At 37.5% G+C, this 19,984-nt stretch overlaps 1 protein-coding gene across 8 annotated transcripts in view; it reads right to left on the bottom strand.

Moving 5' to 3' along the window:
* The window catches only part of nrg2b (neuregulin 2b), a 166,490-nt gene that overhangs the window by 15,761 nt on the left and 130,745 nt on the right, over positions 1–19,984 (bottom strand). For 2 of the 8 annotated variants that reach the window (XM_005157119.6, NM_001145091.2), the window contains 2 exon segments: positions 19,772–19,830; positions 12,604–12,627 (listed from right to left, as the gene is read on the bottom strand). The exons of 2 other annotated variants lie outside the window; for them this stretch is intronic. In XM_005157119.6, the coding sequence (XP_005157176.2) occupies positions 12,604–12,627; positions 19,772–19,830 (83 nt within the window). 8 annotated transcript variants of the gene reach the window in all.

The following is a 19,984-nucleotide window of genomic DNA, read 5'->3' as shown; positions in this document are numbered from 1 at the left end:
TGTATTATTGAACAAAAATCCTGACTTTGGCTGTTGTTCTCTGTGCATGACTATGTGTTCATGAAGGTTTATAAGCACAGTTCATTAAGGCACAATCCCAATTCTATTTTTGTACCCCTACCCCGTCCTCTTGGCCCTTGAAACAGAATGTGAAGGGGAAGGGCTTTCAAATTGACTCCTAAGAAATGGGACACCACTACAGCACCCCTTTCTTACTCCTTGGTTTCAAGTGTGGTCCTGAAAAATCTCCCTTTCGAGTGGTATCTAGCCCTGGTTTGGGGTGGGGTCTTGCCTTGGTATTAGTTAACAAAGGTGATGGCATTCACTACCCAGTGGGCCAATCTCTATTTAAAGACAGCATTTCCCTTCTGCCTACCTCAAAAGATTCGTCTCCTCAAAGACAAAAAGCTGCTGAGAATGTCTGATATATTGTGTGTGGTCCACATAAATGCACAGTGTGCAGATGGGACTTAGTAAAGAAAAGACTGGGTCTGCCTCCTCCAAAGCTAGTGCTTGCAGGTTCACTACCTGATCTCGAAAAGAAGTAATAGTAGTCAGCTTCTAAGCAACGTTTCCAAGTCAAAGAATATTTGAGAATAACCCAACCCAAATTCCATACATTATCTGCTGACCAAAAATGCCTACAGGTGCCAGACCCTAGATGCTGACCAGTAGATCGGGGACAGAGAAGACAGAACCGAAATTTTAATTCTACCAAATCAAGTGGTTCAGATCAATCTTTCTCCAGACCTGCCAGCACTTCAGAGAGATCCCAAGAGGGCTGGTTGGAAGGGTGCAGCTTCTTGGCGCCAGCGTGGAAATGGATGATCAATTCATGCTTTCTAAGCATCTTGCCATTCAACTACATCATGGTGTGCAATGCAAACCTTTAGTTTTGTAGGTGACAGCCAGGAGTAAGCACAACACTGATTGGGCTGGTTTGGGGTCTGCTTGACACTCAGCAAAATCAGTGCATGGGGAAAGTATTAATAGAGCTTCACTTTATCCACATTTTTTATGTTACAGCCTTATTCCAAAACATCCCCACAACATGATGCTGACACCACCATGCTTCACTGTAGGGATGGTATTAGCCTGGTGATGAGCGCTGCCTGGACCAAATGTAATACCTGGCACTCGCTCCAAAGGGTTTAATTTTAGTCTCATCATACCAGAGAATTTTGTTTCTTATTGTCTGAGAGTCCTTCAGGTGCCTTTTGGCAAATTCCAGGCGGGGAGTGGATTCCTTCTGGCCACTCTACCATACAGGCCTGATTGGTGGACTGCTGCACAGATGGTTGTCCTTCTGTAAGGTTCTCCTCTCTCCACAGAAGAACGCTGAAGCTCAGACAAAGTGATCATCAGGTTATCGATCACCTCTCTTTCTAAGGCCTTTCTCCCCGATCACTCAGCTTAGATGGCCGGCCAGCTCTAGGAAGAGTTCTGGTGGTTCCAAACATCTTCCATTTATGGATGATGGAAGCCACTGTGCTCATTAGAACTTTCAGAGTAGCAGAAATGTTTCTGTAACCTTCCCCAGCCTTGTGCCTCGAGACAATCCTGTCTCAGAGGTCTACAGACAATTCCTTTGTCTTCATGCTTGGTTTGTGCTTTCACATGCACTGTCAATCATATAATAGTTCATGAACTCTAATTAGATCATCTGCAATAAACTAGTTGCAGTTTAAAGCCCTTCTGTTGTGTGGGTTGCAACAGCAAGTTAATCCATTCATCTGTCACCTCATTCAGATCTGTTAGTAAACTACATAGATTTATTTAGGGAGATTTTTAATCATTGTATTTAATGCCATACTTTGAATAGTCATGATTTATTTGATAGTGTGTGCTTTTTTTGGTTGAACCGGAGTGAACTGTGATTACAGGATAGTTTAATGTACAGAGACCAACGTCAAAGTTAGGATTACTGTCTAATAATTCATCAAATAGTAGTTTGTTTTTCACCAAACCTTAGACTTCATGAGCAGTTGATATACAGTTGAAGTCAGAATTATTAGCCCCCCTTTGAATTTTTTTTTCATTTTTAAATATTTCTCCAATGATGTTTAACAGATTCAGGAAATTTTACAGTATGTCTGATAATATGTTTTTCTACTGGAGAAAGTCTTATTTGTTTTATTTAGACAAGATTAGAAGCAGTTTTCAATTTTTAAACACCATTTTAAGAACAAAATGATTAGCCACTTTAAGCTATATATTTTTTGATAGTCTACAGAACAAACCATCGTTATACAATAACTTGCCTAATTACCCTAACCTGCCTAGTTAACCTAATTAACCTAGTTAAGCCTTTAAATGTCACTAAGATGTATAGAAGTGTCTTGAAAACCATCTAGTCAAATATTATCTGCTGTCATCATAGCAAAGATAAAATAAATCAGTTATTAGAAATGAGTTATTAAAACTATTATGTTTTATAAATGTGTTGAAGAAATATTCGCTCTGTTAAACAGAAATTGGGGAAATAAATAAACAGGGGGGGGGGATTCAGGGGGCTAATAATTCTGACTTGAACTGTATATAGTGATTTGGCATAGGATCATTCTGCAATACTTTTGCATCTGTTTATATAAAATGATCACTATTCCTTGCTATTACATTGACAAGAAATTAAAAGTTTCTACATTTGTGGTCTGAAAAAGACAGAAGGCCACTTGGCATTAGAAGAACACCAGGGTGAATAAATAATGGCTTGACTTCTGGCTTTTTTTACTAACTCTAGTGTCATTACAAACTTGTATCAATTTCTGTCTTGTGTGAAAACACAAAGGAAGATGTTTAAAGCTTAATGTCCAATTACGTCCCTTTTAAATAACCAACATGAATGTGCACTAAGACTCTGGAGCAATACTAAAATGATACATGTTACATTCATTCATTCATTTTCCTTCGGCTTAGTCTGTTTATTCATAAGGGCTCACCACAGCGGAATGAACCGCCAACTAATCCAGCATATGTTTTAAACAGCGGATGCTCTCCCAGTTGCAACCCAGTACTGGGAAACACCCATACACTCTCACATGCAAACACGTTCACTACAGCCAATTTAGTGAATCTAAATTTTAAATTCTAATAGTTACAAACTGTAAAAACTTGCTTTGTTTGGACATGAACTACACGAATCACCTTATTCCAGAAGGCTCCTGTCATTATGAATATATTCACCTATTGAAATGCTCAGGTAAGATGACATACATCTTAAACAGTTTTTTTTTCTTTGTACCATCTTGAATTGTGCGCTCGCTTTTATCAATTTTGCTTTAATTCCTATGCACGTACTCCTTCACAAACTGAACCGCCAATCAGAGTTCTCTCTCGACTTTTTACTAATTCAAAAAGTGACTGTAATATGCAAATAAACACCACAAACACTAAGATGACATATTTTTAGTTTATCAGACTATGAAGCAGCTTGGACATTCTACTAAACATCTCTTTTTGTGCTCTTTGAAAGAAAAAGAAAGTCATTGGGGGTCACAAGAGTGAGTAAATGATGAGAGAAATATTTTTTGGGAGCACTATCCCTTTATATTTCATTTTTTATGAGCGCTGAGGTGCATAAGATGTCATTCCAAACACATTCAGATGGCTGAAACCAGATTATAGGCAGCTTGGGAAGGGCAGAGCCGTGGCTCCTTTTCTGTCAGCCAGGAATTCACATAAAGTGCATCATGTTGAAATGGGGGGAGAACTTTTGGCCACTTTTAGGACAGAAACCACCCCGTGCAACACTAGGTACTTAAGATTTTTGGCTAAAAGTGTTCACAAAATGAAATCTCTGCCCCTCTGAGAGCCCATGACATGCATTATTCTGTACTGTATACAAAAACCCTGAAAACAGAGCAGTATGAGCTTATAGTTCTTGCATAAAGCATGCCTGCAAAATAGAGTAAGACACGCTGCATTTCTATAAAAGGCTCTCTGGAAATGGTTGTTCATAAAACCTCTTATTGTGAAGTCAACATGAAATCAAAGTGATCCCATAGTACTTTTTAATGCAAATTTCAGTTTTATTGTGAATAGTCTATTGTCTCTAGTTGTATTTTCAAACGAAATAATGTTTGGTTGGACTTTATTTACAGTGTTCTTGTTTACTGCGTAAATATATATTTAACAGAGATGCACCAATAGCAGATTAATTAAACATGCTTTGGTGGTGTAAGAGGCTAAATTATTATATTCATTTGTTTATATGACAAAACCTTGAGGGCTCTATCATACACCCGGCGTAGTGTGGCGCAAGGCGCGGCGCAATAGTATTTTGGTAGTTTTAGCTTGGCGCAAGAGTCGTTTTGAGGCGTTGCGCTACGCTGTTTAAATAGCAAATGCATTAGCGCTCATATGTGCACCCATAGGTGTTCTGGTCTAAAAAGGAAGGCATTCTGAGGCGGACCGCTGGTCTATATATAATAGATTTTTCATTAGACCAAAACTAACCCGGTCTAAACTCCGGCGCAGAGTTGCGCCTCGCTTACACACTGCTTAATACGCACAAGAGAGCAATAGGCAAATATCTTTACATATGCAAAAATTTTAATATTAAGGATATATATAGGATATAATAAGAATAGATATAGGATATAAATATAAAGGATTAAAATATTACAAAACATATTATTTTCTAGCCTACATAAATATGAAAAACCACTGCTTTTATGTTTTCTTCATCTCGGGAGGCTTTTTCAGTTCATTCATAACAATTTGCTTTTGTATAATGTTATTATTATTAGCAGTATTATTTATTATATCCATATTTATATTTGTTTTATTAAAAACAAGCTTAGATTTGCCCACCTGTCAGGTTTTAGACCATATGGGGCACAGCATGTGTTTTAGGATATAACTCAGGTTTTAGAGCACATTTTGTTATTATTGTTCATCTATTCGTTTGCTGGAAATTAGAACTGAATTTAGAAATAGTTTTGAAACAAATATTTGCACTTAACAAATGCAATTAATTATTTACAGACTAATTGATGTCTGTGCGTAAAGGTTTCCCTATCCAAGAGTGAAAGTGATCCATTATCTCTCATTCTCACGCAGTAGATGCTCTGTTTAACAGTTTTCTGTCAAAAAACTATTAACTGTTAAAATTTTGCTTGTGAAATGCTCATTTTTTCCACTTAGACTTACTTTGCGTCCTGTAAATAGCGAATGCGCTCTTGGCGTGACGCAGCTGGCTCTTAAAGGGAATGGGAGATGAGACTCTAATTGTTTTTTTCTCAAAACACACCTATAACTTATTAAGAAAATAAACTCAACCCTTTTAAACCATGCGCCATGGCGCAAAGCAGGTTTTCCCATCCTTAAATTAGCAAAAACGCGTTCTGACGCCCTGAAAGCGTTTGCGCCCTGCGCTTTGCGCTCTGCGCATGGACCGTCAAAATAGAGCCCTGAGTCTTTTTGACTGAAGAAGGTCCATTCTGACTCCAAAGGCAGATACTGATAAAATCAGGGCCTGGTATGTGGACTTTGGGGGTTTTACGATGTGGTCACATGTTGATTGGTCAGTTTGAATGTCTCAGCATTTGGGCTTTAGTCACATGGTCAAGAAAGATACAAAATAGGTGGTAAACTCTTGTCCTGGCCTCTTCTGGTCTGCGCTCTCCTGCTCTGCTCCTCTCCTCCTCTGGAGTTTATCTTTTCTGCCTCTTTGAGGCCTACTTTCCCTCTTTGTCTTTTCCTCCTTTTGTTTCTCCTTCTACCTCTGGTAACTTTATTTTTACATTTAAGCTGGATACAATTTATATCATATGTTTTATCATTTCATATTTGATCATTTTATACAGTTATTTTGTAATTAATTCATTTGTAACCATAGAGAATATTTGTCATTAAATCATCTCATTTTCAAGTATTTGTGAATTACTTTTGATTTGACATCAACATTTAATTGTTCCATATTGCAATACAGTACAATCACATAATATCAACGCTCTGCCACAATTTAAGCTATTAATACTGCCCTTATTTCCGTTTTTGGAATGAGATTGCAGAAGAATGGTTTGACTAGAAATGTAGTTTATCATCATGTTGATCACTTTTTAGTTACTCGGCAGAACTACAGTTCGAACAGTTGTGGTTAAAACCCATTCCTACAGTGGTTTAATAAACAGTTTCCTGTATTTTGTGATTCATGGATATTTCAGTTTACTTACAGAGCCAAATTTCATTATGTTTATGTTTTACGTAATAATTCATTTAGTAATTTGACCGAAATGGAACAATGACAGTATTATGGAGTGCTAGCACTCATGTAATGTCTCTTACAGTCATAATAGAAGCTGACAAGCACACACTGAAAAAGAAATATGCATAAATTAGCAGTTTTACATATTTTGTAATTCTTTCCCCCATTTATTTACAGTTGTGAATTGCATTATGGGATCTTGATCTATCCTCCAATAACTTTTAATCTTGATAAGTTCAAAAAAGACTTTAGTTTAGTTTAGATAGTTTAAAGTGATATATTGTCTAATGTATGTTATAGTAAAACCTTGTAATAAACTGCCAGCACATTTTCTGTTATTGACTTATTTCTCTATACATTATTTCCTATACATTATATCATTTAAAACTACTAAATGTCAATAAAAGTCACTTTGTTAAACTGTAGAGTTGAATTTTCAACATCAAGAGTCGACAGAGCAGATATCAACATCCCATAATGCAATTCACAACCATAAATAAATAAATAAGAAAACACAAAATACAGAAACTGTAAAAAATGTTTTACAGTGCAGAACCACAAGAACCACAAGTTGAATACCATGATAGAGTTTTTTTGGCTGATAAAAATAAACATGTCCAAATCCTATCACATGATTGGACATCTGGCCCGATCACGGTTTCAGACTTGATCCAGGGTTTCTGCAGGTTTCAGAGTTAAATTTAAGACTTTTAAAGACATTTTTAAGACCATTATGAATTAAATTTTAGATCCATAAAGGGCTAAAGGCTGAAGAATTCTAATAGTTACAAATGGAAAAGATTTTTGTTTACCCTATCAAAAATAAATAAATAAATAAATAAATAAATAAATAAATAAATAAAATAATAATAATAATAATAATAATAATAATAATAATAATTAGAATGTGATACATTTAATAATACAATAAAACATTAATAATAAAAAATTATATATTTTAGATATATTACTTATATTGCAAAATATATTGCAATATACTTATGCAATATATTTTGCAATATATATTGAAATATTGCAAAATATTTCAAATGTTGTGTAAAAACTAGTGAGCTCTATTTGTATCCATACACTTTTTTAACATAAACTTTCTTTAAAATAATTTTAAAAATTAACAAATGTTTTAAAAGTTTTAAAAACTATAATAAACTAAATCTATGCACAAAAATCTGTCCAGGTCGCTGTCCTCAGCAGTAAATACAATTAATTTTTGTTACAATTATCAAAATAATTAAATCATTAGGACACATAGTGTTGAAAATGACCCTTAAAAATAAAAAGTTTTATTGTTGGTTGTTGATTGTTTGTGATCGTATGGATTTTGGCCAGATTTGGAAGAAATACATAAAAAGAGGAAAGCTGGATTTTTCAAGTTGAGGTGCTATTTGTTTTTATATTAGATTTTTTTTTTTATATTTACTGTTGCACTAAAGTCCAAAAGTGATGAATTCATGGTTTTTCTTACTTAATTGTTCAAGCTATTTGTTAACAGAGCTGTTGAATGTTAAAGTAAGGTGAATTAAATAAAACATAAGGAACAATCTGGATCTGTTTCTTAACAATATATATCGTATTATATTATATTATATTATATTATATTATATTATATTATATTATATTATTTAATATTATATTATATTATATTATAGTAATTTAGTCAATTGAATTTGTAATCAATTTATTAATTAATTTTTTTATAATATACACTGTCAGAAATAAAGGTACAGCAGCTCTTACTGGGGCAGTACATTTTCAAAAGGTACATAGTTGTACCTGAAGGGTTCATAATGGTACCTTAAAGGTTCTTCTTCGGTATATTTGGGTACTAATATGCACCTTTTAGGTACTGCTGTGGATTCTTTGGGTACAAATATGTATCTTTTGAAAAGGTACTGCCCCACTGACAGCTCCTGTACCTTTATTTCTGAGAGTGTATATAACTGTATATTACCATATGTTTGTCACAATCACCAGCAATCTAATCCTTACAGATCGCTGGTAACTTACAGATCACAAAAAACTACAAATCTGCTGGTATATGAACTACAAGCCTCGTCATGCAACCTACACACACCTGCTCCAAGTCTCTATGGATTAGACTAAAATCTATTACTAGACTGATTACTGGACTATTTAAACAAGACAAACACACAGAAGTTCCTGAGTCTTGTTAAACAGTTTTGTGAATATTATGATGCGGTTTCCCTGCCTTGCCTTGTTTCCGACCCTCGCTTTGTTGTTTGTTTATGTTTTCTGCTGCCTACCTGATCGGACCATCTGCTTGTTTATCTGCCTTGTATACATCTGTTTGCTCCTGTGTTCACTGTTGCTTGCCAGACCATTCACAATAAACCTGCATTTGTATCCTCACTCCCTGTTGTCAGCGTCCACTTCACATTACAATATTAAAACACTCAATTTATTGATTTATCTTTAAGTATCTAATGTAATAAAGGGTTGCTAACAGCATTTTTTTTTTTACTTTGAAAATGACTGGACAGTATTAATTATGAATAACTGTCCAATCGGTTTCAAATTTAACAAAAAAATTGGCAGATAACAATAGCAATCAGAAGATCTGTATCATTCATCATTGATTCAATCAGAATCATTCATCTGTATACAGATATGTTTATAAATAAATAAATGATTTTTATTTATTTATTTATTTATTTATTTTATTTTTGATTATTTCAGCCACTCGGTCCACTCCAGGTTTGACTGCTGCCTTCCAAATATAAAGAGTTATGGATATCATCCAACATATTAATATCAGTGCATCTCCGTATAAATCATTAGTAGCATACTATAGATTTATAGTCAAAACTAGATTAGTGTTAGTAGCCTGTAATTATACATAATAATTTACTACAGTACGTAATAAATGTAGTATATGTAACAAGGACACTTTAAAATGTTTATAAAAGTGTTACTATATATTAAAACGCTCAATTTTTTTATTTATCTTTAAGTATGTAATGTAATAAAGAGGGTGCTAACAGCATTTGTGTTGACTTTGAAAATGATTGGACAGTTATTATTCATAAATAACTGTCTAATCAGTTTCAAAGTTAACAAACTGCTCTTTGCAACACTTTAGATACTTGTATAAAAGCATTTGTCCAACTTTAACAGCAAACCAAGGACTCGCCTTGATAAGGTTTTATGAACACCATTTTATACAGATGCCTTGAACTTCTTTTTCTATCTGGGTCTGAGTTTTGAGAATATTGAAAAACTCCTCTGGGGTGCTGAACGTGTGCAGCAACAGAGGAAGCGTACAGAACATGAAGGAAGGGAAGAAAGAAAACAAACTAACAGACGGGAAGAAGGAAAAGTATTGAGGGCCATACAGTAGGGATGAGTGTGTAATAAAGGAGAAACACAGGGATGAGGGAGGGGGCGCTTGAGTCAGACATTGATACTGCATTGCATGCTTGTTACAGGAAACAGAGGTATTAGAGAACATGAGGAAAGAGAGAGAGAGAGAGAGAGAGAGAGAGAGAGATAGAGAGAGAGAGAGAGAGAGAGAGAGAGAAGGCTAACTCTAGTGGAGCAGACAAGGAGACAGGAGGAGAAATGGTCAACACTTATTTAACCCTTCACTCAGATCTCTTATATACAGTTAAAGTCAGAATTGTTAACCCCTCTTTCAATTTTTTTTCCGTTTTAAATATTTCCCAAATGATGTTTAACAGAGCAAGGAAATTTTCACAGTATGTCTGATAATATTTTTTCTTCTGGAGAAAGTCTTGTTTGTTTTATTTCAGCTAGAATAAAAGCACTTTTTAATTAAAAGCTATATATTTTTATGATTAGTAATAATTCTGACTTCAACTGTTTACAAACTTTGTGCAAACAAAAATAGAAACTGTAGATTTTATAACTTACTGCAAGAAAAAAAGGAGTGTTTTCCAGAAAAATAGCTTATAAAATGATTATCAAAATCAAAACTGCACAAGATACATCAATATCACATCACATTCACTATCGTCAAAAGTTTGGAAAGTGTCCAATATAAAAAAAAATTGTTTTTAACTAGAAAAGCAATAACTGTTTTCTATTTTAATATAGTCAAAATGAAATATTTTTGTGCCTATTAATTGACTGATTGATTAGTTGGTTGATTGATTGGTTGATTGATTGGTTAGTTTATTGATTGATTGATTAGTTGATTGGCTTGAAACCATCATAGACTGCATTGAAATGCTTGTATTTATTTTTAAGTTGCTGAACAGACTTTTTTTTTTATTTAGGAAGAATGCATTACAGCCTTCAGTGAAACATCAATAAATCGTGAGGGAAAATATCATTTGTTCATTCATTCATTTTCTTTTTGGCTTAGTCCCTTTGTTAATCTGGGGTTGCCACAGTGGAATGAACCACCAACTTATCCAGCATATGTTTTACGCAGCGGATGCCCTTCCAGCTGTAACCCATCACTGGGAAACATCCACACTCATTCATACACATACACTACGACCAATTTAGCCAACCCAATTCAACTATGCTACATGTTTTTGAACTTGTGGGGAAAACCAGAGCACCCAGAAGAAGGAAAATATCACAACAAAATATTCTTGAAAAGGGTTAAACACTGCTAAACAAATAACATGTATCATTAACATATATATTTTTAAAGAATCATGTAAGCAATGGCTGTGAGTAAATTCAAGTCTGCTAACACTGGCAAGAATTAATCATTTAATTTTTTAAATAAAGGGCAGTTATTTTAATTGGTTGTAAGATTTCACAGTTTTACTGTATTTTCTTATGTAATTAACTTTAATGTTGATGAGAAAAAATTCTGAGAAACATTATAAATTGTAATTACTGCAAACTCTTGACTGGTAGTGTAAAATGCTGTGTTCACACCAGGCACAGATGAAGCGTCAATCGCTAATTATTACCATTTTAAGTCAATGCAAAGAAGCGAACAGACATCTTGCAGCGCGAATCATCAGACGCAGCACAAAAGATTAAATCATGCTATTCTTGTAATGCTATGTTCACATCAGACTCAGCATGCGCAAATAAATCACGCTACTTGTGAGTAAATAGACGCGTGAACATTTTGAGTTTACTCGCTTTATTTATGCATCAAATTCAATTCACACGGATTTGCGTCATGGGCAGGGGTTCTGTCTGCCTCGTGACTCTAGCTTCATTGCTAAATGGCTCACATGGATTTTATTGAGAGAGTAGCTGTGTTCATGTGCTTTAGGAAGGCTGAAAAACAACGTATATTTGTTCAGCGCTGTGCCTGGGTCCACTAGATACCCTCAGAGGTGCACCCAGCTCTGTGAGTTCATCAACTCCTCCAGAAACTATACCTGGATGATGGAAACTTTCAGCAGTGCTTCCGACTGAGCTGAACCCAGTTTGATGAACTGTTGTTTTGAGTTGGCAAGAGGATTTCCCCTTGGGACACCAACAACATACTCAACGTCATAATCAACAAGAGCAAGCTCCTGATTGATTAACATGGCACAAAAGTTCACTGAAGTTCAAATTTTCCATGCGATTCGCACGTTAAGAACGTCAATGCGCAAAACACTTAATTTGTGCCACTTCATTCACGCCGTCTCATTTTGCACGTCTATTTTTTATCTTTGCATTGACTTAATATGTTAATGCTTGACACTCCATCTGCGTCTTGTGTAAATGCAGCATAAGAATAGCGTCAATATGGCTTTAGTGCATGAATATATTGTAAATTATATTTTTCATATCCCAATTGTATATATAATGTCATTTGACACCTTATAAATATCTTTAACATTCTCTAATTTAAATCTTGTACCCTAAAATAAATTTGTTTAATTCAATTCATTGCTATATTTAATTTCAGTTTGTCTTGTTTTTAAGTTGAGATATTTTTACTGGAAAACTTTTTTCTTTTCTTTTTTCGCAGTGTGAAAAATTATAAACTATTCTTAAGTTCAACTTTTTAAGTTCATAAAATGTTTCATATATAACAAAAAGACATACGAGTCTGTAGTAACTTTACTGTAAAGCCTGATCTTGCCTATTGCTTTTACAAACTGGTTTTGCTAAAAGACAAGAATGTTTAACAAACTGCGACATTCATCCTACACGGTTTCAATAACCACACCTTTGCATTTCAATACAGAATTTAGGCTTTGCAGAATCAGAAATGTACATTTTATTCTATAAATAACAATCTACCTGCCTGATACAATATCTTAAATTCTTAAAATGCATGTGGATTTGTCAAAGCTGAAAAGAGTAAACAAAAACGCTGGGAATATTCTTACTTGTTCAAGCTCTAATGTGAAAAAACTTAAACTATATCATCAAGTTATACAAGTTATAGCCTTAAAAACTAAAGAATCAAACAAATAATTTCTTCATACCCATGATTTCAATTCCAAGATGCTCTGCCAATGCAGAAAGTTGACAATGTAAAATAAAAGAAAGAAAAAACAAGAAAACAGGTTTCAGGTAAAAATGTCCAGTTGTTTAGATAGAGGCGGTTGACTAGAATGCGATCAATGGTGTTGTTTGGTTGGTTTGCTTTGGAGACACTGAGGTGAGTTACGTTCCAGTAACAGACAGACAATGCAGACACACACTGGCCAACTCCATATTCCCCAAGAAAACCATAACCAAATGAACAAAAAACTAATAAACAAACAACACGCCTTTCTGGCTCATCGCATGTAAGCAAGCGAACAAAAGCATGCAGACACAAAGACAGCCACACTTACTGCCATACTTACTAGACCTCATTTCTGGTTAAACGTTAAGAAAAACAAACAAACAAAACTATTTAAAAGAAAAGCACAACACAAAGTACAGGTGAATGTAGACACAAATGATGTTTCTAAGGATTAATATGCGAAACAGCAAACAGATGGATTTTGTTTAGTCACAATATTATATTTCATGTAGGTTTTTGTTTATGTATAAACACATTGAGCTATGACATGCATGATTTTGAGAGCTCTTCTAGCAAATGGCTAAATGGCATGGCTCTCAGCCAATCAGATTCCAGAACCAGGTTACGTTTGCAACCCTCATTCCCTGAAAAACATGAACGCAGACGTTACCCTAGTAGCAAAGAATTCTGGCCCAGATTTGGCAAAAAGCTGGCACAGCAGGCAAACATGGGCCGGGTTTGGCAGAGGTGGCACCGTTTTTAAGGCGGCACACAAGATTTGGGCCAGATGAAAAACGTAGTATTTGGCCCAGATTTAAAAATTTGATAAGTGGGCCATGTGAGTTTGGCCAGTCTTGACCCACATTTAAAATACACTAAAATCATTTTTGAGTAAAGAAAAAAAATTCTACCAATCAGGTCACTTTGAGAAAAAGCGTGCCCATAGTGTGCCTAAAGCGCATCACTCCATGGGTTTATCAATTTCATTGCAATCGTGACACACCAACCTATCTGGCCCAGTTCAGGCTCAGTTATGAGTTATTAACTTGGCTGAGACTTGGCCCAGATATGGTCTGTGTTTGGGCATTGTCTGGAAGCCAGATTTGGTCCAGTCATGTACCGTAATTCACTGTGGCATGTGGGCCAAGCAAAACCTGATTGTGTGGGCCAGAGCTGGGCCAGAGAAATTTTGCTATGTGGGGGTTTGTTGAATAACCGACTAGAGGATTCGCTTAGAAAACCAATCACTCTGATTTGTATGAAAATTGGCCAATGGAATGCCTATGAAGTTGACGAGTGCAGCTCTTTACAGGAGGAAGCATGCTAGGCTTATCGATGAATATTCAAACATGCCTAGCTTCTGTAGCAAGAGGACAAAACTTTTCTGTTCCCCTACTTCAGAGAACAAGCAATACATAAGTAACTGAGATTCAGTTCTCCTTCAGTCGATCACTACAAGTTTTGTCAAATGATCGACTAGGGGAAAAATATAGAACGCCACACATAAGCTGAGTCCTTTACACATTTAAGGTGAAGTATGCCAATCACATAGCGTGAGTACACAAGCATCACAAAGGTGAAACCATCCATCGTCCCTGGCCCTATTTCCTATAATAGTTAAAAATTGTTTGGAAGGTCATGCCAAGGTTCCCAGGCCAGACGAGACACATAGTCCCTACAGCGTGTCCTGGGTCTTCTTCGAGGTCTCCTCCCGGTGGGGTATGCCTGGAACACTTCTCTAGGCGTCCTGGAGGTATCCGAAGCAAATGCCCGAGCCACCTCAGCTGACTTCTCTTGATGTGGAGGAGCAGCGGCTCTACTCCGAGCTCCTCACCCTGTCTATAGGAGTGCGCCCTGGCACCCTACGAAGGAAAATCATCAGCCGCTTGTATCCGAGGTCTTGTCCTTTCAGTCATGACCAAAAGCTCATGACCATAGGTGAAAGTAGCTTTGCCTTTTGATGCAGCTCCTTCTTCACCACAAGGGACCGGTACATCAACCGCATTACCGATGCACTGATCCGCCTGTCAATCTCAAGCTCCATCCTTCCCTCACTCGTGAACAAAACCCCAAGATACTACCTCCACCTGGGGTAAGGACTTTCCTCCAACCTGGAGATGGCAAACCACCTCTTTTGGTGGAGCACCATGGCCTCGGACTTGGAGGTGCTGATTCTCATCCCAGAGATAAGACAGTATGTTGGGAAAGCATTCCAGTCCCGAAGGACACTGCAGAGGTAACTGCTACCCAGACAAGAATAATTATGAAAGACGCATATGGGCTAGCCCTATCTACTGTAGGTGGAGTACAACAAATAGAATGATGGTTACATGATAGGAAAGACACAGGTCTGCCTATGCATGGGGAACTTATTGTGGCAAATTATACATATGGGATCGTCTCAGAGGGGACCACACATAGCTGGCAAAGTTTCCACAGAATACGGGTTGACCAAGCGGGCATACCAACAAAATGAGCCAGCAACTCACTCCTTCATCGAAACAGGTGGTGGAGCCTTGGAGGAACTCTCTAGGGTTCATCTAGGGAACTATATGTTGCGAGCATTTTTGACTCTGAGCTTAGCTTCCTTCCAGCTAGCTGCTGTTACCCAGTAACTGGAAAGAAACAGGCTCCACTTAAAAATTTTAGAATCTCTCAAATGTTTTAGGTGTCACCCAGCCCTGCAGCTCTACAGATGTCTGTAAGAGAGATCTAACACCCAGGAGGAGGTGACACACTTAGTGTGTTCTCACCCTGGGGGACACAGCTTGCCTTCTGTATGATACACTAGGGTGATGGCATCCACAATACAGTAGGCCACCCTTTGTTTGGGTATGGTACTTCTCTTCTGCCGACCCCCAAAACAGAAAGAAATCTGTTCAGATCTTTTACTCTGAGTGCAGAACACAGCATTGAAAGGGCTGGGTCTGCCTCCTTCAGGGGTAGAGCTTGAAGGCTCACTACATGGTTTTGACATAGAGTAGTAGGATCCTTGGCAACAAGGGACAGTAAGCCAGCCCAAATGCAAGACATAACTCGCTGACTGACAATGCTTCCAGGTCCCTGATAGAAGCCATAGAAGCCAGCGTGATCAGAAGAGCTGTTTTAGAGACAGAAGATACTGAATCAAGAGGCTCAAACTCGACGAAGTTTGAAGGACCACAAAGAGATCTTAAGTTAGGATGAGAGAGATGTAAGATGGCTCAGTACCTAGAGTGTCAAAAGGAATGCACAATACTGAAACATTTACCTCTAGCCTGAGTGATGGTGTCAACTACCGATAGTGCTAGGTCAACAGTCAAGTCTTCCACATGGTTGCCAGAGACCTGAACGTAGGTGCCAGATGCTGCACTGTCCCTGAGAGAAAGGTCTTAGGGGAACATGTCAGGAAGGGGCTGTAATGAGGAGGGTGAGTTCAGAACCTGGTTTGGTTGGCAGGTGAGGTGCAACAAGTATAATCTGACCTCCTCCTAAGACGGGGGTGTCACTCCCCTGCGCTGAGCTTGACACGACTAGCAAGCCAAAGAAGGAATGGCAAGGTGCAGGTAGACGCTGTTGGTGGGGAGCAGACAGTGCAGAGGTGACTGCAGTTTAGCAGTGCTCTTGAGACACCGCTAGATGCTCACTGGACTGGACTGCACTTTCATTGCCAAGAACCTCTGGGGTAAAGCTCCCAACAGTGTTACCGAGGTGATGTTCCTAGACCACCAGAATGGCAATCGGCCTCCCCAGGATACAGACGGCTAACTTGGTGGTGATGAGAGTGAAGTCAGTAGCCATTCTGAGGTGATGCAAGACCTCTGGGGAGACAATGCCCACATCCTCTTTTCTCAAAACCTGGAGCAACTGTGATAGGTTACAGTTTTTGAATCTGATTGGTTGATAGCCATGTGTTAAAGTTTTTGTTTATGTATAAACATTTTAAGCTATGACATGCATGATTCAGAAGGCTCATCTAGCAAACTACCACTGTATGGAAATTAGTGGATTCAGAGGTCAAAGGATAGAGGTTAAGGGTCATGCATCATGCCTCAGGCTCAGAACACTGTTAAAGATCGAGACTGTTAAATGACAACATCAATATTACTTAACAACCAGACTTTACAGAAATCAGAGCTTCAAAGCTAGTTAAGATTTACCAACAGCATCTGTGCATATGAACACTTCCAGAAGGGGCTCTATGATTTTGAGCTCCATCTTTTTATACAGGGGGAGAGCACTGGCAAATGGTGAAAGCACTTACTGATGCTCCTGAAAGAAACATGATGCATTAAACATCAGCGGATGTACACTTTTGCACAAGATGGCTGGCAATAAAATGGTCTTACTTTAATATTCTGGTGTTTAGATAAAAAAAAGAAGAAAATCATCCTGTTCAAAAGTTTTTACATCCTTGTGTTTAATGCACTTGTGTTTGTAACTCAGTTACTTTGTGTTGTAGTCTATATGAAAAAAGATTAAGGGAAAAATGTTAAAAGGCTGTAAATAAAAACTAGTAGATTTTTATAATTTATAATTGGCACAAAACTGACCAACCACTGCAAAGTAAATCTACCCTGTCAAGTTTTCATCAGCACAGGGTTACAGTGGTTTTTCAGTAGATTACTTTATATTACTTCATCGTTTTAAGCAGGAATTAAGGCTTTGTTTATGCTTATGGGTTTTGGACAGTCAATCTGAAACTAGTTATTAGGCATTTCATTTGATCATTTCTCCAGTTTAACCCTTTCACACAACTCATCATACATTCTGATTTAGCATAGTAGCACTTAACATTAAGATTATACTTTTTAAACTATCAGATAATATAACATTAGATCAGTGGTGCCCAATCCTGTTCCTGGAGATCTACCATCCTGCAGACTTCAGCTCCAACCTTGATCAAACACACCTGTTTTTAAAGTTCTCCTTCAGATCTTACTTTGTTGGTTTAGTTGTTTTTGATTAGGGGTTTGAGCTGAACTCTGCAGGAAGGCAGATCTCTAGGAACAGGTTTGAGCACCCCTTCATCAGATCATTCATTTATCAATAATTTTATCAGGGGTCTCAACAGCGGAATGAACCACCATATAACATTTAAAAAATATATAAAAATATATACTCACCAGCCACTTTATAAAGTACACCTGTCTACTGCTCATTAACACAACATTATAATCTGCCAATCACAGGGCAGCAACTCAATTAGTTTAGGCATGTAGACATGGTGAAGATGATCTGATTGCAATTCAAACCGGGCATCAGAATGGGGAAGAAAGGTGAATTAGGTGACTTTGAATGCAGCATGGTTGTTGGTGCCAGATAGGCTGATCTGACTATTTCAGAAACTGCTGATCTACTGGGATTTTCATGCACAACCATCTGTAGGGTTTCCAGAGAATGGTCTGAAATTGAGAAAATGGTGGTGGAATTGCGGGAGTTTTGCGGGAGACAGAACAAAACGGGAGATGGGTCTGAATACAGGAGACTCCCAGGAAAAACTGGAGTGTTGGCAGGTATGGTGGGCGCTGTCTTTCAGATGAGATGTTAAACCAAGGTCCTGACTCTCTGTGGTCATTAAAAATCCCATGGCACTTTTCGTAAAGAGTAGGGGTGTAACCCTGGTGTCCTGGCCAAATTCCCTCCATTGGCCATTACCCATTATGGCATCCTAATCATCCCCATCCACTGAATTGGCTCTATCAATATCTCTCCACTCCACCAATAGCTGGTGTGTGGTGAGCGCACTGGCGACGTTGTCCCGTGGCTGCTGTTGCATTATTCAAGTGGATGCTGCACACTGGTGGTGGTGTGGACAGACCCCCTCATGATTGTAAAGTACTTTGGGTGTACGGCCATACACAATAAATGCATTACGTTACAGGTGCTTTCACACCTGTGAATCGATTAATTTCTTCCGAAACAGGGATTAAAATTGTTACATTGTTGCTCTTTGTTCTTGGTGCGGTTCGCTTTCATACAGCAAAGTTTCTAAACAGACCAAAAGAGCTAAAACAAGTCATGTGTGAGTTAACTCTCCTTACATTGTTCAGGGTTTACTTTGTCCCGCTCAACTGTCATGCGTCCTTATTTTATTTTACAGCGGTGAGCAATAAGACATTATAAGCGGAAAGCTGCACGTTAATTTTGAACAGTGATGCCCACAGACATCCTCACCAAATATAAATCAGAGATAAGACTCTCTCATACAGAACCCTTGGCTAAAGTGTAGTTCGGTCAATGTTCCTAACGGATTAACAGCTCTCTTTAACTAGTTTAGCATGCTTTCACTTTCGTATTTACCATAAAAAGCATATTTACCGGCTGGAGTGACCTCCCGCCCTACTTATAATTCTCTCTTCATATAGCCGGTTATATGCCTATTACATATCCATATTACACTGTAATATAACTGGGCTCGGATTGTTTTGCTTTCTCACTACAATCGATCCACCCCAGAGTTAGCTTCAATCGAGCTGAGACCACCTCATTCAGGCGATCTTGGACCAATTGATTTGGCGCGGATCCAAGCGCGATTGCTGGATTCACATATGCCAACGAACCATGTTAACTGGCAAACGAGACAGGTTCTGAAACACAAGTCTAGGTGTGAAAGCACTCTAAATCTCATAAAATTGACACTTATGACTAGTTTTGTGGTCCAATGTCACATATATTAAAAAATCCCAAACTTTTGAACAGTAGTTTATAATAGGTCAAATAAGCCAAAATATTCATTGGCAAAATGTAAACGATTAATTCAGTTTTTGAGTCACAGATGCTGTCAATAAACTTAACATGAATTAAAAAACCATTACATTAATATAAATGTGTGCCTGTAAAACCATCATAACTCTGTCTGATGAGCTAATTACTTCAGCTCTTGTTTAAGCAAACTTTGCCCTAATCTAAACGCTAACAAGCACATTAGAAATGATTCCTAATATTATTTTATTTTCTTCTTCCTATTTCTTTTTCTTTCAAAATTCTTTGATGTATTAATAATACATCAGTGCATATTAAATATGTTCAACCAATAAAAAACTCAAAATGGACAACCAGAGGCGCACACACACATGCACACACACACACACAAACAAAGCCAACATGCAGCTTCAGAGCAGACAGACAAACAAACAGACAGGAAGAAGAAATGGACATACTGTAGAAACCGGCCATAACGGAGGTTTGACAGCGTTCGCCGGTATAGTCATTTGGACACCTGATGGAGGGAAACAAACCCGCAGAGGGAGAAGGAAGAAACAAGAGGGAGGGGAGAGAAAGAGAGACGAGAGCAGAGAAACATGCTGTTAGAAACAACAGAGAACAAGCCCTGTGAGCTCTTCCACCTGATGATGTCATCGGTGTGATGTCAC

This window comes from Danio rerio, chromosome 14 (genome assembly GCF_049306965.1).
Source record: "Danio rerio strain Tuebingen ecotype United States chromosome 14, GRCz12tu, whole genome shotgun sequence".
Classification (NCBI taxonomy): Eukaryota; Metazoa; Chordata; class Actinopteri; order Cypriniformes; family Danionidae; genus Danio; species Danio rerio.
The sequence above is the reverse complement of the archived record's forward strand: the minus strand, read 5'-3'. Positions and strand labels throughout refer to the sequence as shown.